The sequence below is a fragment of the Clytia hemisphaerica genome, unplaced genomic scaffold, assembly GCF_902728285.1.
Source record: "Clytia hemisphaerica strain Z4C2 unplaced genomic scaffold, Clytia hemisphaerica genome assembly, whole genome shotgun sequence".
NCBI lineage: Eukaryota > Metazoa > Cnidaria > Hydrozoa > Leptothecata > Clytiidae > Clytia > Clytia hemisphaerica.
This window is the reverse complement of record NW_027103678.1, coordinates 1-21,723: the sequence shown is the minus strand read 5'-3', so window position 1 is coordinate 21,723 and position 21,723 is coordinate 1. Positions and strand designations below refer to the sequence as shown.

General features: G+C 34.0%; 2 protein-coding genes across 2 annotated transcripts; one reads left to right on the top strand and one right to left on the bottom strand.

The window, feature by feature from the left end:
• Positions 1-1,911: 1,911 nt before the first annotated feature.
• Positions 1,912-13,520, bottom strand: LOC136803659 (4-aminobutyrate aminotransferase, mitochondrial-like). The gene is made up of 17 exons (XM_067060381.1): positions 13,399-13,520; positions 12,831-12,922; positions 11,973-12,002; positions 11,670-11,790; positions 10,291-10,334; positions 9,798-9,878; positions 9,354-9,446; positions 8,935-8,997; positions 8,469-8,532; positions 7,927-8,075; positions 7,290-7,371; positions 6,787-6,842; positions 6,427-6,488; positions 4,011-4,116; positions 3,175-3,321; positions 2,625-2,736; positions 1,912-2,367 (listed from the first exon to the last, which is right to left on the bottom strand). Exons 1-17 carry the CDS (start codon positions 13,454-13,456, stop codon positions 2,249-2,251), a joined length of 1,479 nt encoding a protein of 492 aa, XP_066916482.1. The 5' UTR covers positions 13,457-13,520; the 3' UTR covers positions 1,912-2,248.
• A 7,269-nt stretch (positions 13,521-20,789) lies between these two features.
• LOC136803672 (uncharacterized) lies at positions 20,790-21,329 on the top strand. The gene has a single exon (XM_067060393.1). It carries the CDS (start codon positions 20,790-20,792, stop codon positions 21,327-21,329), a length of 540 nt encoding a protein of 179 aa, XP_066916494.1.
• Positions 21,330-21,723: the final 394 nt, after the last annotated feature.

Sequence of the window (21,723 nt, the reverse complement as noted above, 5' to 3'; positions counted from 1 at the left end):
TGATATTTCACAGAAAAGTGCTACCAAGGGGTATTTCGGGTCCCATATCTTCCGAAGGACTTTTCTATTTGCCTTGAAATTTAATAAACTTCTTAACCTAAGGTTGAACTTCCACTGGTGTAAAAATGGAAGGTATAGCATAAGTAGAAAAAAAGCTCAATTTTTGCAATCGCAAATTTAACCGCTAAAAATCGCGAATTTTTCAACCATAAATACATTCAAGTATAGCGCTGTTGATTCTCTAAAACAAGCTAAAAAATTTTCGGAATTGTATTTGGCTATTAAAAGTTACAGGCATTCTTGTTTCCACTGCCAATTATATCTGGACAGACTTTAGATAGCGGTTCTGTGCTTTTTTTTAAAGATAATTGTGAGTGGAATATTATCAAGTAAAAAATTTGAGAAAAAAAGAAAATGAAAAATGAAGAGGAAAAAAATCAACTTTGTAGAAATGTGGTATAATTACCATTTTCACAGGAGTGATTCTTCAATCTTAGATCATTATCACTGTGAAAAATGTTTTCAAAAATATTCATTCAATCAAAAGATACCAAACAAAGTTTATTGCTGGTTGACTCTATAAATAAAGTAAGAAAAACGACAAAAAACAGACTTTACTACAATTCGACTTCAAAATTGAGCTCAACAGTGATAAGTAGTAGCTTCACGACAGAGTTTTTCGAGTTGAGGCTTTAGGAATGCCAGCAATTGTTTGAACGTATTTAAAAACAATCCATTGATCGTTAGTTTGTAATAATCGAACGTATGAAATTGATTGGTCGACACATAATGACGTCACAATACCACGCCTTCCTTTTGATTTACATACATCGTATATTGCTTTTTCATCAACCGTAAAAGTTTGCTCATTGCAGCACTTGCAAGTGATACTTTTTCCAATGTTGCCGATCCGGATTCTTCCGTTAAAAGCGAAGATGACATAGTGCTCTTTGATATAGGTTTTATCGGTTAAGATTTGATTGCAAGTTTATCAAGATTAACATCAACCAACACTTCTATGAGAGAGAAATCTGTTGCCATGTAACTTGGGAATTCAAGTTAAATATCAAACTTCTAAAGAATGAATCGCTTCACGACTATTAGTTAATTCCTCAAATAATGCCCACCTTCAACTTGAAATAATAGTTATTTTTGAAACTGTTTATAAGCTTGAAATAAGAGAAAAGGGAGTTGAGTAAAAAATGAAGGCCACCTAGTGCTAAGCTGACGTATATTCTTTAAACACCTCTATGAACACTTTCAATGGGACCCTATGACCCTATTTTTCAATTCAATTCATAAAAATCCTCTGTTGACCACATACACATCGAAACTTTCTATAAAAAAATAACCAGTAAAATAAAAATTTCTATTTCTATATTATTCAAGCAATAAATGAAAATTCATCAACCATGAATGAGCTGTATTAGGGTGGACATCTTTTATATAATAGTTTTGAGATATATGCACAGTAGTGGAATGGAAAACGGACAAAGAAAAACAACCTCAAATACAGAAAGCTACAGCCATTTTACTGGGGTCTTGACCAAAGAAAGAAAATAACAAAATTGATATTCTAGACGTTCGTAACATTTAACTATCAAAGCATATAAGGGTAGTGTAGCATGAAAGATTTTCATAAACTTTCCAATCACAATTTGACAGCAAGTCTAACAAATTGGTATCGTTGGAAAGCCCTAAGCTCAAAATGGTTTTTTTCTGTTTTTCTAAAAAAAAAACAATCAGATCATCAAGATGATATGTAAAACATATTTAACATTACTTTATTCACCCTTTTAGAAAATCACCTGATACAAGCAAAACTAATTAGAGGAGTCCCCTTTTTATGCAAATGATTAGACAAATTCAACTGTCCAAATTAACAGGAAAGGTAAAAGACAAAAAAATATCTCCAATGTTGTGGAAAATTTCTCTAAAAATCACTATAAATTATGATACAAAATTCTAATTGATTTCATTTTCTAAAAAAAATATAAAATAAAAAATCAAAATAACCGAACGCTTCCGTAATAAAAGTCTTGAGTCGATACAAAATAAGCCAGTGTGCTGTGCATGAAGATGAACAATATTTATGACATTTTATGTAATAAGAAAAACAAAGTCAATTAGGTTACAAAATCTGGAAGTACCTAGTGTTTCTAGCTTTGAGAGCCGATAGTCTATACTCTATAAAATACATCTTCCCACTCCACGTAACTACTCTCCATCCTTCTTCTGATTTTACTTTCTATATTTTCTTGAGAGCATCTTCTAAGATTTCAAGCGTCGCATTGGCATGGCTGTCGTTGAAAATCAAAGCGGGTCGGAGTCGGATACTGGCTGCGCCACATCCACCGTTGTTTAAACCTGAAATATGAATAGGAATATTTGTTTTTCACTATGAGAACAAATTGCATAAGAACATGAACCAGCTGCGCTAATAAGTCTGATTTGAAGAGTCACCAAGGTTGATAAATAAGGCTAATTATTTTAGAGGCCAACAATTTTAGAACATTGTAAAAATATTTTAAAGATCTTTGCAAACTCTAGAACTTAAAGTGAAAGTTGGATTTTACATCAAGACCAATTAATTAGCCTCAGCCAACAGAAACAATAAACTGTACCTAAATTTCGTAGAGTGGTCGACAGTTTATCTCTTGTTTCAGTTGTTTTACATGATACAGCGAGGAAGGTACCAAGTCCACGGGTGTCATGAATAAGGTCTGGGTATTTATTCTGAAAAAAAGAAGAGTTATTTCTAGTGAAAATTTGATGAGATCTTGACTTTCTTAACCAAAGTGTCGTCAAAAGTTTTTGGCGTCAAAAGATCAATAGATCTTATCGCAGTTTTTGATTTTTCTGAAAAAGCGATGCATTGTGGAATTGTTTCGGAGGTATTACAATAGAAATCTCTTAGGAATTCTATTGTAATACCCCCGAAAAATCAAAAACCCCGATAAGATAAATTCCTTTCTGTTGCACTATGAAGAACGATTAATTTTGTCAACTTCAATTTCAAAATCAAATTTGAGGATACAACTTCATATCCGACATTTCCACGAAAAACCCCGAAAAAGGCTAACCATTTTTTATGCTATAATGATTAAAAACGTTTTTGATTATTGACCAGACTGCCTGATCCAGGGTAGTAAGTGAAATAATGTTTGACATTACCTCGAGCATACTGAGTCCATTCATTAAGACATTCCCTGCACTTTGTGTTCTTTCTAATAATTTGTCTTCATCGATGGTATCAAGAACAGTTTCCAGCAGAGCGTTTCGTGCTGGGTCTCCCATCCAGGTATTAAATATACGATAAGCCTATAAGGGAATACTCAGTTGAGTTAAAACGTGTCTAGATTTTTAAAATCCCAAATCCCAAATTAAAAAGTCAATAACACCCACTATCAGAGATTCACTTATGAATTCTTAGTTGACCTATACCTTAAGGTTTCAGGATCAGATTGTGACGTAATTGAAAATTTTCCCTAAAAACTCAGGGTAAATTTATAGCTTTTCAAAACTTGCCCTAAGTCAGCCGTACATAGGGCGTGGAGAATATAGTGTTCAGATGTGTTGTGAAAAATTCCATGTCCACAGGGTAAATTAGCCAAGGGATGAACTTTAGAGCCCAGGGGGGGGGGTCAATTTGAGGTTTGCCTAGTGGCAAAACACGTGTCCAGGAGGTGAGAAATCGAAATGTTCAGGAGCATCATTGAAAATCCTCCATTTTCATGGAACGGGTTTTTACTGGTAAAAAGAAAGAAAGCACAAAAGAAACTGATATGTCTACAAATCTCCGAGTGAATTCATAATTTTGCTCAAAAGTGTACACTTAACTAGAACTACATCATCCTTTTTGACTAAATTCATTATCCATATCCAATATCCATATCCCCCGACATTTTGGTAAAACTATAACCAACTGGACAAATATATCATAATTGAAAAGCCACCCTCGCCGAAAATGCATGAACGCTGTCCAAACTTTAGGGCCTACTTCTATTTACCTGTTTAGGAAGGAATTCTTCTTTGTAATAATAGCCACCGATCAACAATTTCTTGGCGAAAGTTACCATATCCGGAGCTTCTGGCAAATCCCAATGTTCATGGGCCCTGAAAAAGGTGAAATCATAAGAGATTTAACATTATCATAGCCGCTACATGAAGTTTACAACAAATTAGCCCAAATTCTTTCCATTTTGTCTCTTCTTATACATTGCTGAGACGGAAATTCGTTTTTTGAGACGGACGAAGTTTAGCAGCGATGAAAATTAACAATTTATAAACGATTACATGTGCAAGCGATTTGTTGTTTAACCTGTTTCAAAGTAAAGAGCATAAAATGTTGTTGAATTTTAAGACAGACACGAAAGCTTAAAGAGTCGAAATTCAAAATAATGAAAATATCTTAAAAAATTTCGCCCTTGGTAGTAAATCATTGAGATCCAATTCTACATCTTAGCGTTTTTATATCAACGAGCAATCACCGTTTCTAGAAAATGTCTGGGGGTAACAAGTGATACTTTTATGGACCTACCTGGTTATCAAAACTAATCAATGAACATTGAAACAGTGAAACACATAAGACATAACTGGTCAAAATACAAAACAAGTGATACTTTTATGGACCTACCTGGTTATGCATTTAACACATATATACAGTAATTGATATCTAGGTGAGCATGACCGTTAAACAATCATTCAGAACACAAATACGTGACGATCTATTAAATATTTTAAAATTTCTTATAAAAAAACGTTTAGAAACCAAAATTTCATATTCTTGAAATATTCTTTCATATTCAAGACTTCGTCAACAAAAAAACATCTATCTCATCAAAAAATCTAGTAATTTGGCTAAGAACATTGATGTATGCTTATTAATAGTGATTCTTATAGATAAAGATGCGTTTTTTGAGTTGAAAAATTATTTTCTAACAAAACTCTGCTTGAGCCATCTTTTACCTACTTGCATGCAAAATAATCTGAAAAAAAAACAAATATCCAATATTTCACAAAGTCCAAAAACCCCGTTTTTTGGCCCAAATTTGCCCAAAAACATTGTTTTTCGAAAATTGGGCTCCGTCACATTCGAGGGTTCATAGTTATGCATCTTTGTTCAAAAAATTATAAAGAATGAAAGAGCCAATCTTGAGAAAAGCTAATACCTAAGTAATTGATAATGTGCTTGTAAAAAAATATCGAATTTGGCCAATTTCTCTACTCTATAAAAACACGCCAAGCAACCAAAATTTCATGTTTAAACATACATATTCTTCAAAAGTAAGCCCTCATGAGCAAAAAAAGCATCTATCTCATAAAAAAATTGAGTAATTTGACTAAGAACATTGATGCGTGCTTATTAATAGTGATTCTTATAGATAAACATACGTTTTCTGAGCCAACAAATTTTTTTTGCAAAAATCTGCTTGACATCTTTTACCTATGATGGTACCCTACTTTCATGCAAAAAATCAGAAAAAATTAATGATCCAACCCGTTTTTTAGCCGTTTTTTGGCCCAAATTTACCCCCCAAATTTTTTTTCCAAAATCGGGCTCCGTCACATTTTAGCCACCACCATTTTGTACCTTTGTACCAAAAATCAAAAGATTCCTATGATTCAATCCTGAGAAAAGGTTAATTTATAGGACCTCTACCCCACCGGGGTAGGTCCAAAAATATAATGACCGCATATCTATTGGGATAAACTATCAACACTATTGAATTTTATTTCATTTTTTATAAGAACAATCCACTATCAGAAAAATGCACAGCTTAATAAATGAAGTTTCTAGAAAACTCAAACCATCGCGCTCTACCGTGAGATTTTCTTCTTTTAGAAAAAAATAATAATAAAAATAACAATTTGGCTACTGTAAGAACGTTGATCTATGCTTATAAATAGCGATTCTTATAAACAAATATTCGTTTTCAGCCAAAAAAATAATAAGTGTTTCTAGAAGACTCAAACCATCGCACTCTAAAATGACATTTTCTTTGTTTAGAAAGGTAACAGACGAACGGACGAACGAACACAGGTTGATTTATAGGACCTCTACCCTACCGGGGTAGGTCCAAAAGCTTATTGAAACTGGTTGTCTGGGGGTTGAAATCCTTTGTCCGAAGGAGGGGTCAGAATATGTCAACTTCTGATAAATGGTAGAATGGGCTATTCCAGAAAAAAATTGTACCCCCTATGTTGAGGTCTTTTTTGGATTTTTTTCCGATTTTTCAGGACTCCCTTGGATTTTTTACCTCATTTTTATGACCACCCTGGATTTTTTGTTTTTCAGACCACCCTGAAAGTTACACCTCCTCAACATAGGTAAGTACAGACTATTATTTGTGGAATAGCCCAACATACAACGCCCATGCAATTTTTTTTCTGGCAGAGCAAATCTCAAAAATTAAAAATACACACCAGAATTTTCCAGATGGCCCACCACCAGTTTGGACTTCGTCAACGATAAATGCTACTTTAAGCTGAAAAATGAAATTATCAAAGAAAAGATCAACTTACTGATCAAAGGTGTAGGAAAGGTGGTTATGGAACATCTAGGGTAAATTGTAAATTCATTGCCATAGAGCAGTCTGTTGGCATTGTGCCTTTTTCCCAGTCAACTGTTTGTGTTATTTGCATAAGTTGAAATTGTTACAGCTTTCAAATATTGACCTGTTAAAAACGTCTTTTGGCGTATTTTTAAGTATTTTAAAACGTCAAAAAATTAGAGGCACCAGATACAATGAAAGGGTATCATAGAAAATTTTCGAAACAGTTTACCTCTTTGCATAACTTTTGGAGTTCCTTGAAGAAATACGGAGTGGCGAAATTGTCTCCTGAAACAAGTAAAGTTGTGTGAATTAATAAGGTAAGTAAGGTTAACATTTTGACAGTGATCGAATCCAGTGGATGATCAGCCCAAGTTTTCTTTACACTAAATATTGTCGGCCCTTTTTACGTCAGTCCTTATTGGTGAAATCTTTGGGCCGCAGCCGTTCATTTGGGGCCGGCGTAGAAGAAGCCAGTAATTACTTTAGATTGGCGTAAAAAAAGCCGATAAGATAACCTTCAAATAGTTAAATGTTAAAATGAATGATATCTTATGAACTCTGGTGTCTAATAAAGAGATCAAAAATTGTATACTTTAGGAAATCACAATTTAGAATTTAAAAAGGTGGGTTCCAAAAAGGACTGGCTGTTAGGGACCTAAGATTAGTCGATCGCTTGTAAGAATAAGGATTAGAGAAAAAACTGTATAAGCCCCAATGAAAATTACACAGTACCTCCTTCAGCTTGAATCGGTTCAACAATAGCAGCTGCCACGTGCTTTCCTGCTGCATTGTATTTTAATATTTGTTCACGTGCCTACAGTACAAGATAAAAGTGACTGAGTGAATATTAGCGAGAATAAATTTCTTTGTCATTATACATTTAAGCTGAGATGTTCAAATTTTTTATTACGGATGAAAGCACCCTTTGCGATGATTGTAATCAATAGAACGAACATTGGGAAAAGGGGAATTCGTTTCAAAAAGACCGCCTGGAAGACCACCTATGAGATGGACAGATCAATAAGAAAACACTGGACTCCCACTGCCGACAGCAGGTAGAAGGATAATGGATAGGGATGCTTGGCGAACAAGGAATAATGGAAGGGCAAGGGACACCGTTGCCTCAGTCAGGTCAAGTAAATCAAAAGCAAATTTGAATCAAAAAAAGATAAGAGCGATGTAAGAAAAACTGCTGTAAACATTTGCTAAAAAGCACCTTCAAGCTGAAAAAAGTAAAAAACGCTTACAGCTTTAAATATATCGTCCTTGAAAGCCAACGCTTGAAACAAATAGCAAACTTGTTAATTATTTCTTCAAGAGCAAGAATAAAGCATAAAACAATCGTGTTGTTCAATATAAGAAAACTCACACTTTCAATAGCTCTATCTTCAATTTCTCGATTCTCAGCTTCGTGCTCTTCCAAAGGATATTTCAAGAGAGGGAAATCAGCAACAGGCCAATCGTGAAGTGGAATGTCAACTCGATGAATACCTTTTGATCTTGTAGCAGAAAGTGATCCTAGTGAGAAAATTTGAAGGTGTAATTTTTCTATAAGTATTCTCGTTTAGATTTCAAAAATTGCAGCCCTCAAAAACAAAGGAACCACTAGATACAATCCGTCGTCGTGATTGCGGCGCGTTCTAGGCGTGTTCTGGATGGGAAATAACACGTTATTTCACTTTACTTCACTTTTTCTTGCATGAGAAAGGTTAGAGATTCTACTCTAGCCCTCCGGGCTTTAAACTCAATCGGGTTAACATCACTAGCCCGTGAAATGTAAGCCACAAAATAAGGAGGAGGAGGTTCTTCCTTGTTTTAGTTGTTTTAAATGCAAAACAAATCCTCCATTTGCCTTGAAATGAGCTCTAGCAAGAAGGAGGTATAACAATGCATTTATAAATAAGTCCTTACCAAAAGTTCTTCCGTGAAATGCAGTTTTGAATGACAACACTGTCAAATCTGGAGTTCCGGGTTTCTGGAAAGAAAAAAAAGAAAATTACCACGTTGAATTTGAACCAAAAGTGAATTGTGGTGAATTGTGGTGCTTTCTTATCAAATTGTTTCACATTATGTTATAATAAGGTCTGACGAGGTCTTTACATTTTGATTACATATCTTATGATAATAATTGAAGTGAGAGTAGTTCAAAATTGTAGAACGACATTATTCCAAAATTTTTAGGTCAGTAGAATTTTTTTTCTTTTTGATTTTCAATTTCATTTTCGAGTTATTTGAAAATTTTCAAAACCTCCTAAAGTTCATTATGACTCTAAATTATATTTCCAACAGGGGATTACAATTAAAATTATATCTGTTTTCTTTCAAGACTAATGTATCAAAATGTACAACAAAGTCTGCCATTTTCAACAGATTTTACCTCAGATCGCATACAAGTATCCAATTCGATATCTGTTGGGAGATCTTCTCCACGTTGATCTGCCTAAAAGACAAAATATATAAACAAATAGTGAAAGACTTTTAAAGGAATTTTTCTAAGAGATAAGGCCAGATCACTTTGACCGAACCACCGCTGATAATATCTTAAGACATTCCACTATACAGATTTTAATGAAAGATAGAGATGTGTAAAAGAATGCTTGATACAAAAAGTATAGATTTTTTTACTTTTCGGTTTCGGTTTCGGTTAAAATGAAATTGCTGTATATTATAATGATTTATAAATTGCAAAATCTTGGTTTCATCTTGGTTAAGTTTGATAAAAACCATCTTCCTGAAAAATTAAAGCAAAATTGCAATTGTTGTTACATTCTAACCTCAGCAATAAATTTCATTTACCCGGTATTTAATCATGGCAGCTTTGAATGCGTTTTCTACACCACAAGAACCGCACATCATTGTTTGCACATAATTCAAGCCAGTTGGTTTAACCTACAAAAAATATATGAAATCTGAAGAATGGATTCTAATATTGCAAAATTACTTAAATTCCCTCCGTAAAAGCTATAATGTCCATTTTTTCTTTGCAGCTGAGTCTATAATGTAATCCAAATGACCAGTGGGGATATCATATTTTTATGTATCTAACAGAATATATGAGCCAATCTGTAATCAGCCATTAAAGAGAGAAGATCTCTACAATTTCTACCAATTTTCTCACATAAATGTCGCTTGAGGATTGTGATAAGGAGGTTTGAAGAACTGGAGCACAATGTTGCTCAGCAGAAACACGTGCTGAAACTATTTTCCATAAACTGATACAAGGTGTATAAGAAAACATACCCTGAGTAAAGTATTGTCTAGCAATTGTTTTGTGTCTACTGGTGGCAGGATACCCATCGCAGGTCTGTTTACCAAGTAATTCTGTGTGAGACCTTTCTATATTTAATTAAATTACATGTATAGTAATATATCATTCCAATTTAGTGTATTTCACAGTTTAAACAAGACACTTTTATTGAAAGAAACTATTTTCACCTTTTACTTGGCTTGGTTCTTTTTGTTTAACGTTGCGTTTGTTTCATGGCAATGATTTCATATTTACATATATTCTTTTAAAGACAACTTATAATATGTACAGTATAAGTATGCCTATATGTGTCTTTTTATGATCCGAACTTCTGTGAAAAGAATTTTCATTTTATTTTCTGTTGAATTTCTCTTTTGCAATTAAATTCGACCTGAAATTGGGAGTATAATTTAACCGTTCAGGTTAATTTTAATAAACGAAAAACACAATGCAATTTTGAAATGCTTTCTTGATATATTAACTCACAGTAACCTCCGGAGTGAACAGCTTATCAAAGCCGGCTGGTTTACCTATGAAGCGAAAATAAAAATCAAACACCTGTGTTTCATCTTATAACCTGGTTATAATTTACTAGTAATAGAACTTGCTACGTAATCCATTTTATAACTCCGTATACATGACCCTCTCCTTTCTATTCTGATCTATGTACCGTCTGCCAGATATATTGGCAGTGGAAAAAAAATGCTTAACTTTTGATAGTCAAATATAATTAGGAATTGTTTTGTTTGTTTTCGAGAATCAAAGCGCTCTATTTGTATGTTTTTGTGACTTCTCGATTTTTAGCGGTTAAATTTGCGATGTCAAAGTGAGTTTTTTCTACTTAGCATAACGTTCATTTTACCCACGGTAGTTAACTTAGGTTAAGATGTTTGTTAATTTAGGCGAACAGAAAAGTCCTTAGGAAGATATGGGCCCGAAATATCCCTGGTCGCACTTTTTCTGAGAAATTCCAATCTCCAATTATCCTAAAAACGGGGTGTTATCTTTTTGAACAGTGCAATAAAAATGGGAAATGTTTTAAGTGTGGGCATTGTATTATTGTATATTGTTATTCGAAACGAGTATATTGTTTTTATGAAAGATAAGCAGAACTTATCTTGCATTGTATTTTTAAGTCATTAAAAGATTGCTAATTCACAAACACTAAAACCAGTTTGCTATAGGTCTAAGAGTCGTAAAATGTATATGATCGAAAAAACTGTTTTATTCATTATCCCCCTTTTTAGTAAAATTGGGATTTGATCTTCAAAAAAGTGCTACCAAGGGGTATTTCGGTCTCATATCTCGAGGACTTTTCGTTCGCCTTGAATAACAAACTTTTTGACCTAAGGTTGAACACCACTGGTGTAAAATGACGTTATAGCATAATAGAAAAAAAGCTCATTTTACAATCGAAATTTAACCGCTAAAATCGCAATTTTCCAACCAAAAAAGGTCAAAATAGCGCTTTGACTCCCGAAAACAACAAAAACAACGCAGAATTAGATTGAAACAAAAGTTACAGGCATTCTGTTTCCACGAATTATCTCTGGACAGACTTAGTAACATTTTTTTGTTTCCTTTTTATCTCTCTCTAGAAAAGGTTCCATAACTGTCCATTTGTTTTAGGACAACATTCCGGGGTAACTCGGAAGAGAATTTCAGGAGTAAAAGACTGGTTTTAATTCTCCCACTCTCACTTAAAACAATTTTCGAAGGGTTCTTTCGTAAATTTTGCCATTTTCTCCAGGGGGTATCTACACATTTCTTAGAATCTTTTTGCCTTGAAAAGGTTGGTCCATCCCCTATATGGAAATTTAATGGAAAAGACCAACGAGTATAGTTTTTCATACAACTTCATTTACCTAAAGGCAATGAGGAGATTTGAGAGAAAGCATCCAATAAGACATTTCCATCGGCATCCACAATATAATTTCCTTGGCATTTGTCATAGTCAACAAAGAATGGAACTGCAGCAAGGCTAGCCTAAAAACAGAAACCAACAACAAATTAAAAAAATGCTTATAATTCTGAAATAAAAGGTCATGGAAAAAGAAAGCGAAGATATTTAAAGGCTCTTCAATTTCTGGCTATGTTAGCCTTAAAGCTGACTGAATTGAATTTATCTTATTTGGTAAGTATAAAAAAGTAGAAAGAAGTTTCCTTACATTCATCCCAACCATTTCCTGCATTTTTTGCTGAAAAAATGACAAAAAATGATTAATAACGAAAATATGGAAATTTCGAGTTTAGCAGCAATAATTTGAAAAATTCCATTTTGATGATTACCTTATTACATGAAAATAAGTAGACATGTAATTAATACGAATTAAGAAATTTTGTTTTTTAATAGGTTTTAACCCTTTAATTGAAAATTGTCCTTGAATGAGCAAATAAGTTTTGTGTTAACTTTTTCCGTGTTAATTCGAGGCTGTTAATTATATGCCTAATTATTTTCGTTTAATAAGAAGATTGGAATAAACATTAAAAACAAGTTTAATAAAATAAAATATAAAAATGGTTACAACTTCCAGGTTTTCATTCAAAGGGTATTTTTTCAATTAACACATTTATGTTTTTCATTAGTATGTCTAGTTATAATAGCATACCGCAGGTATTCTAAAAATAGACATCAAAATTACTGTTTGCCCAAGTTTTAATCTGATCATCCTTTGCATTAATTGCTTTTGCAAGTCAATTACACTTATTGACAATTCAAAAGTAATAACTTACACGCATTACGAATCAAGATGAAAAGGATTGGTGGATTGAATTTCGGTCAAATGTTAAAAGTAATAATTATGACGTTTGCATAGCGGTGCGCTATTTGTGTGTTAAGGTTTTTTTAATAGACTTTAAGCGTATTAAATTGCATTGCAATGAGTTTTTGGATTACTTTTTACCTATAAATAAGCTAAAAATCGAAAATTTATCCACTTTAAGTTGAAACCATCTTGCTTGCAAAAGGAGTGCAACGCACTTTCTAACCCTTATTTTGATGTATGTTAAATCATATTTAGATGTACCTGTGAGTGTGGACCTGGCATTGAAGTCTTCATAACAGGTCCTGTATAATCTCCATCCTCGACCGCTGAAGTACTTGACATCTGCCTTGGTGCTAAATAAGAGGATTCAATTCAAAATGATTATTGTCTAAAAAAAACTTTAAAATACAATAGATTTTCAAATTCATTTTAAGAATAAAATATATAACGTCTCTTTTTTTAATAAATATTCAAAGTCAAATCTGTCAATACACCTTAAAGAGAAGTTTAGCAGCGTATTGACTACTTTAATCGTAGAATCGACGGAATCGACGGATCGCTAAAATTTATCCGCGAGAAATTTCTGGTTATATTGCCTTGATACATTTTTATCAATAGGAAGGGTTTCAGTGCAAAGAAATGCTAGAAAACGAATTCAGTCAATAATGTAATACGAGTATTCGCTAAAATTTATCCACGGGAAATTTTTTGAAATCGTAATTTGCAAAAATAAATCCGAAAAAAATCAAGATTTTTCCTGACTCGCTAATATACGCTAAAATCAGTCTCGTTAAAATTTCTACAATAAGGTCATTAAAAATGTAATTACCTGAGATTGCATTAGCTGTCCTGAAGACATATTGTGGCCTTCTGAAAATCATTGCCATTTTTTGTTTTTATTTACAGATCTTAAACTGAAAATAAAGGTCGCCTCGCCTGAATGGAAAGCTTAGAGAGCTTAAAAGTTTAAAAAAAGTAAAAGACAAAAAGCTTAACAATGTAACACGTGATTTGCGAATGTGCAAAATTGTAAAAAAAAGCAACGTGCTTTTGATTCGCGTTAATGTCAAAATGGCTGAAGTACATTCCTGGTAAATTTAATGGGTTGTAGAGCCTTTTGAAGAGTTCAGCATCAGGTCAGCATCGACCATGGTGGCCAGCCATATTTAGTGCCCATTTCAAGGGTTTTCACGGGTCATTTTGCATCAATTTTCAAGGGTTTCAAGGGGTCTTTTGACCAAATTTTCAAGGGTTTCATGGGTTTTGAAAGCCATAAAAAACATAATTTTTAAGTGTTTCAAGGAAAAAGTCTAAAAAAACCCCAGTTATATTTGCATGTGATGAAACTGAGAACTGCTTTATATGTATGAACAGAATAGAAGTCAAACATTTAAAAGGTTATAATTTGCAAGAAGTTAGTTTTTTAAAGAGTGTCCTTAAAGCTACAAAAACTGTAGAATACTAGACTTACTGAAAATTTTCAACTCAACGTACTACAAAGTTAAACTCTAGGAAAAATTTCCTATAAACAAAACAAAATGAAGTATGAAAATTCAAAACAAAAAGTTTCAAAAAATGCCAGTAATCAAAATCTAAAAATATGAGATTGCAAATATAATGCATAAAAGGGCTCAACAAAAACTTGGCCATGCACTTAAATACTTTTCACGGCACCATTCAATTGACTTAGCTATTTACTCATTACAAATGTTCAACAAATTACAACTTAGCTCAAAAGATTTTTTAAACTTCTTTTAAAACGATAGTTATAGTTCATTTTCTAGCTTTCTTTATAGCTTCAATCTGTTCATGTAAACTTTAATGTCTTTCTGGTATTTTTTTTCTAGTTTTCGCTTTTGCCCAATAGTTTGCCTTAAGCTATTTCCTTTTGAAACTTCATTTTGCATTTTTTGGAGATCATCATTATATTCTTCAGCCTTATCATAACAATCATTGGCATCGTTCTGTAAGGTTGCGATCGTTTGACTGATGGTTAGTTTTTTGCGATTGAGGGTTTGAATTTCTGAAAGTAGCTCCTCAACCTTTTCATCCTCGCAAGTTTTCTGTTTCTGATGAATGATTTCTGTTTCTCAAGTTTGTTTTTCTTTAAATACTCTTTGTATTTTGAATGGGCGTTTAGACAGCTAACTCTCAACTCAGGATCAATGACAAAATCATGCTCTCTGACGACCCGGATGAAGTAACGTGGTCATAAATCATTCTTTGGGCAATAAGTGAACGACTTGATAGGTTTTATACTCTAAGATTTTCCCAGTTGATTGAAAAATACAAAAAAATAAGAAAGATTACTTTCTGTAGATGTAACCCTAATATTAGATAACGAGAATATAGTATAACTCCAAAAAGAAAATGCTAATACAGTAGGTGACTTCTTTGACAAAACTGCTAAAAAGAATTTAAAGATGTCAGTCTTCACCAAATTAAATAATGGAAGGAGCACCATAGAATATGCAATGATCTAGATAAAGAAAATCAATCATTAGGTTATTCACTTTTATCCCCACGAAGTGGGGAAAATTTTGCATTTTAAAAATTCTTAATGAACAAAAATCCCTTCCAGATTTCTGAATTTCAAGGGTTTCAAGGGTGTAAATTCCATAACTCAAGTGTCTTCAGAAAATCTTCATATTTTTAAGGGTTTCAAGGAAATTTTCAAAGGTAGCAAAAAAATCAAGGGTGTTTCAAGGGTTTCAAGGATTTCAAGGGTCGCTGGCCACCATGATCGATATCTGCATTATTTGTAGAGATTGTAGCAAGGTTCAACCAGCATGGTTTGTGCACACCTTGACCACAAACGGCACATTCCAGGATTGAAAGCTCCATCAGAACAATTTTATATCGCCTATCACAAAATAAAGCAGTTGTCTGGTAGAAGGTTTTGTATTCTGCATATATGATCAGATGTGACAGTGTTTTTTTGTTTTCATTGTATTTTGGCACTTTCAAAAACTTTGCAGTTTCTTTCAAGGTATCAAGTCTTTCTTTGTATATATCATTTTCAATGTTCGGGTACACTTTTGCCATATTGATATTTCCGCAAACAAATGTTACTGAATCAGAGGGGCATAATAAACAAAAGTTCTGCTATTAGATCCTCTGTTTCAACTGTTTCCTTTTAACATTTCTGGGACAGGTCACCCTCGGGGGAGTTATCACTGTACTAAAATCCATGATAACTGAAGTGCATTTCTGATTGGATGACAGCGCTTTATTTCATTTGATCGGATACTTCATTTTAAACAATCGTACGACAATTTTTTAATTGGACAAAAAAAAATCGACATCCCTGTGATTGAATAATAAACAGTCCATCACAAAATGCCATATAAACAGAACTCAACATTCTCACAAAAGTTGTCTTTTTGATTTCCCAAATATTTGTCTCAAGCCTTCACTTCCACAATGATTTATGTAATTACAATTTTGGTCAGTCCACAATCAGGTCCAACATATATATGCGTGTTTTTATTCACGTGATCGAAGTGCCTATTAAAACAATCTGGGTGTAAGTGGCGAAGCAACACAGCAGATTAATCATAAAGTAAAGAAATATCTTTTGGCATTGACAATCAAATATAATATTACATTATATTTCCTTAATTCAAAAATCAAAAATTCATTTTGCATTTGCGAAAAATTAAAAAAGAAATAATGGATTAATATTACATACTAAGACACCCCGTCTTTTACTCTCGTCTAATTTTCGATCTCAGAACGTGCAAAACGCCCGTCCGCCCAATATCCACCCAATCACCTTAAATTCACTTTAATTGTCCTTTGACTTCCAAAAAATAGTATTTAAAAACTATGAATTTATAATAATTACAAAAAACAAAAAAGTTTGATACTTCATTAGTGAAATATTCAATAAATTCCTAGTTTCAATTTTCAGTGAGCGTTTTTTCTAGCGCTTCGTTTATTGCGCAATTTTGCCTCACCTTTCTCAACCGCTCGTAATAATTATGCATTGCCAAATTTGGTTCTCCCATTGTCAAGTCAGGATCGATGGTGACGTCACCTAAGCACAAAAAGGAAAGGATTTCCCCAGTTTTATGCATATATTAATTTGCGAGATATTCTATTCCCCGCGTGAGCGCACTTTTCGTAGATTAGTCAAAATACCTTTCTTTTACTTGCAGGATTGATGGTAACTTTTCATCTTTGTTATTTTTTAATGAACAACCAAAAAAAAAAAAAACTTCAGAAAGTTGCGTATTTCCAGTGAGTAAACGATTCTGACAATTAACAAAATTGATGATGATGATTTTTTTTTTTTCGGTCAGGCAAATGTCTCGTATTGGGGGTTCTAGTCTTGACCCCTAAGCCTACGCGAAATTGAAGCGTTTGGGTAAACGAGGCAAAACTCCAAAAAAGCTGGTGTTTTAAAGCGCTTCCGTGCGATCAAAATATTGCTCTTTGTGACGCACTGATAAAAAATTTGGCGCTTTTACGAGCGTTTGCGATTGAACAAAATAAAACAATCAAAATATTTTCCAGGGGGTGAATTTTAAGTTTTTCTTCTATTTCTTCATGTTCGCCAATCCGGGGAGTCTTCATATATATACCACAGGAAAACTCATGAAACCTGCCAACTGAATCTTGAGTTTGGGAAATCCCCAAGATTGGGGAACAATCATTTTTTCCCACTTTATGGCTTTTCTGCTCTTTGATCTTTTATTGGATTCTTTTGTTAATTTCTTGCGTCATTGATGACTTGCGCAAAATTTCTTGAAATGGAAATACACAGATTTTACCAAAAGCTAGCTAATGCCGAAATTAGACAAGGTACATGTGTGTAGACATACCCCACAAAGCTCTAGCGTCTAGAGGGTAGGAGTTTTAGTCTAGGGCTGGCCCAGTTTGCAGAGTATGGCAAGGCTGCACTTGAGGAAAAATTTAGAAATACCAGGTTCCGCACTGGAAGGAAGAGCTCACCTGATAAATTTTGGTCCGGACAAAGTGCACATTTTACCTACTCAGAAATACACCGTTTAGGAGTCTCGCTATCTTCACGGTACTCCATTGCAGAGGCCGGTAAAAATGGTAGGTAAAAATGCGCACTTTAGTACTGTGAGAAAGGTTAGAGGAATGTAAACATTGTGAATTTTTTTCTCTCCTTTTAAAGAGAATGATTTAGATATTTGAACATGATATCAATGATAATTTTATAAGTCTCTCCTGAAAATTTCACAAAAATTCATCAAGAGTAAAAGAAGTTATGATTAAAAGGAGTTCTTTACCTACCGTTTTTCTGCTATGTTTCCTTTATGAGAACCAGATGTTTACCTACCGTTTTTTTACGGAGGAGAGTGAATTTTCCGTGGTCGCTAAAATCAAAACAATGGAAAATTGGATTGACGCGTGCGCAGTCGACACTCCTAAACGGTGTATTGGCCCAAAAAGCCCATTAAAAAGGCAAAAAATTGCTGAAGTTAGCTGCACTTGAAGACTTGAACCAAAATGAACTTAGCATCGTGTTCAACATTGGATTCAACATTGGATTCGCGATTCTAGCATTGGATTCACTTTACCGGACAGTATCTTTTTCGGACAGCATTTTTAGGTCATCAAAACTATAATGGACGTTACCTGTGTCTATTAGCTATCACCTAGTGAAAAAATTAAGTTCATACCTCCTTTCCCCTAGGAGGCGTTAAGCGAACCACGGCTGTTGTCAGCATTGGATTCAAATTTCCAGCATTGGATTCACTTTATCGGACAGTATCTTTTTCGGACAGCATTTCTGGTATTTAAAACTATAATGGACGTACCTGTTCTATTAACTTAATTAGTGAAAAAATTATCATACCTCATTTTCCCTAGGGGAGTTAAGGGAAACCACTGGTGATTGACAAGAAATTCAAATTTCGACCTTATGCTCGCAATTATCGGACAACCTATTCTCGGACAGCATTCTTAGGTGTTCAAAACTATAATGGACGGACCTGTACTATTAGCTATAACCTTGAAAGAATTAAAGTCATACTCCTTTTTCCCTAGGAGAAGTTAAGCGGAAACCACAGGTGATTGAAACAAAAATTTAATTTGACGTATGCTCGCTAATTATCGGACAACCTTATTCTCGGACAGCATTCTTAGGTGTTCAAAACTATAATGGACGGTACCTGTACTTATTAGCTATCACTTAGTGAAAAAATTAAGTTCATACCTCATTTTCCCTAGGAGGAGTTAAGCGGAAACCACTGGTGATTGACAACAAGAAATTTAAATTTTGACGTTATGCTCGCTAATTATCGGACAACCTTATTCTCGGACAGCATTTTTAGGTATTCAAAACTATAATGGACGGTACTTGTACCTGTTAGCTGTCATTTAAGGACAAAATTAAGCTCATACCTCATTTTCGCTAGGAGGAGTTAAGCGGAAACCACAGGTGATTGACAACAAGAAATTTAAATTTTGACGTTATGCTCGCTAATTATCGGACAACCTTATTCTCGGACAGCATTTTTAGGTCATCAAAACTATAATGGACGGTACCTGTATCTATTAGCTATCACCTGGTGAAAAAATTAAGTTCGTACCTAATTTTTTCCTAGGAGGAGTTAAGCGGAAACCACTGGTGATTGACAACAAGAAATTCAAATTTTGACGTTATGCTCGCTTATCATCGGACAACCTTATTCTCGGACAGCATTTTTAGGTGTTCAAAACTATAATGGACGTTACCTGTACTTATTAGCTATCATTTAGTTAAAAAATAAAGTGTTTTCCTTATTTTCACGATGAGGAGTTTAGTGAAAACCCAGGTAATTGACAACAAGAAATCCAAATTTCGACCATAGGCTCGTATTTATCGGACACCGGCGGTACTAATGTATTTGCTATTACAGTATTTAGAAAAAAATAATGAAAAATATGGCAGAAAGCCGTTCTTTTTAATGTAACAATACCCTGAACTTTAATGCCGCGAGATTTAAATTGAAAGCAATAAAAATGCTCTAGATGAATGTTGCTTATTTCGTCGATTTTTTAATCCCAAATACTTTCAAACCACATTCAATTCATCGATGTTTTTATCTGGATGTATTTTATGATATATAGCCCTGGTATCACTGGCTTAACTGTCAGTTTACTACAATGTCCCGTGAAGGCATTGATCATACAGAAGGAACGTTTGAAGGCCGCATTTCATCAAATGGCTTTTTGGAACTCCATTTATTAACATAGATTGGACTCTTAAAGAAAGGATTTACAATTGACTGCGTCCATCAATTTGAACTTGTCAAGTTGATCTTCTTTGTGCGTTTTAGTCTCAAACGATGATTTCTTTGTCGGTCTTTCTTTTGTAGGAGGAGTTGGGATCGAGCATTTCTTTACTGACGGAGGGTGGACGGGTCGCATTTTTTCACGGTCCCCTTTCTTTTCGAAGAAGCCAACGGGCCAGTGTTTTTCGCAGACAACATGAACTACCATCGCTTCAATTTCATCTTCCTCCCAAAACGGAATTGATTTGATCCACTTGCATACTTCGCTTTGTTCGGAAAGCTGTAGGTTTTCATAATGTTCCTCTGATGGTTCCAAATTTCTTCTCTTCATTACTAAGACTGTTCATGGTTCGACAGCCTTTTGATAACGCACTTTTTTTGAAAATTATGAAAATTCCGTGGCCTTCGTAAAATCGCCGCGGATACATGTTTACTAGGCCTGTATTTTAGAACGCCATGCGCCCAATTCAATATCGATTATATTTAAAAAAGAAACACAAAAATTAAATGTTTTTCTTTTCTCCGATTGACTATTTCAGATAAAAAAGAATAAACTATCGTGGCCAGAATACTTTAGGTGTACAAATTTTCGTGAGGTCAAAAAATCTCGAAATTTACGACATTTACTTTCTCGAATTTGACGAAGAAATGTTTTTCGCAAATCAAGGCTTAAACAGGCTAAAAAGCGCCATAAATCTTCTACATTGTGGAGGGCGTACGGTATTTCGGAATTGCGGAAATCGACCTATTTTCTTCAGAATTTCGGAAATCGGGCATAATTTCTTCGGTATTTTGGAATTCTGAAGTTGTTTCGGTATCGGAAATCCATGAATTTTTGTTTCGAAATTTCGATATCATAAAGTTTTTATCCCCCTTTTTCGGAATTCATACGTGAAAAAAATAATTTGATGAAAAATTAGAGTTGAGTTTCGAGGAACATATCTCTAAGCAAGTCAACAAGGCCAATTCGATGCTTGGAGTTATTAACCGTGACTTCCAAAACCTTAGCCCACTGATTTTTCTTACTTTGTACTGTACTTTCGTTCGACCGCATCTTGAATATGCACAATCAGTCTGGTCACCGAAACTAAGGAAACACGTCAACTTATTGGAAGGAGTGCAGAGACGTGTGACAAGGCTTGTCAAACTTTACAAAAATCTCTCTTATGAGGATAGACTACGAAGCTTACAATTACCAACACTAAAGTTTCGTAGAACTTTTTGTGATATGGTGCAGGTCTATAAGCATCTTCACTTCTACGATAAAGCTACGATTCCAACTACCCATCGACCACGTCCGAATCGAGAACACAAAGATGAACTCCAGCCGAACCTTGCAAGTGATGGATTCCGCGGCCCGCAAACAAAGTCGTTCTACTACAGAACCATCCCTACGTGGAATAAATTGCCGTCTGAGGTGGTAGCTGCTGTTTCCATAAAAGGCTTCAGTGAAAAGTTGAAAGAAGTATGGAAAAGCCATCCAAAGAAATTCGTTACAAGAGATTTGTAAATTGAGATCGGTTTAGAGGCCCACTGAGTGCCTACAACCTGTAATATTCATTTTAAGGGCTCTGACCATAGTCGGAAAATTGATTTTAGTATCTGAACATGAAAGTTATGTTTTAGATTCTTTAACACTTTTAACAAAGAATTGCCTTTATAAATTGCTTTTTAATCAAATCCCTTAAGAGTAATTAAGAACTTAATTGCAAAAATGACGTTATGAACTTTAAAAAGACGTTAATAATATGTTGCGTTACCTTCTTTTATAAAAAGTGCTAAGTTTTAATGGGTAATTAACCTTTTTGTTTCGAACTTTTTTCAAAAGCTGTCCGCAAAGATTGAACTATTTTAAATTTTGCGGAAAATTTTTCTAAAAGATGTGTCAAAAGTTGACTGTTTTT

Coding starts and splice junctions, on each gene's coding strand:
- LOC136803659 (XM_067060381.1), bottom strand. CDS start 13,456: ATGGCAATGATTTTCAGAAGGCCACAATATGTCTTCAGGACAGCTAAT. Junction 6,489..6,786: donor TCCAAAAGTTATGCAAAGAG/GTAAACTGTTTC, acceptor TTCATTTTTCAG/CTTAAAGTAGCATTTATCGT. Junction 3,322..4,010: donor AAGAATTCCTTCCTAAACAG/GTAAATAGAAGT, acceptor ATTCCCTTATAG/GCTTATCGTATATTTAATAC.
- LOC136803672 (XM_067060393.1), top strand. CDS start 20,790: ATGCTTGGAGTTATTAACCGTGACTTCCAAAACCTTAGCCCACTGATT.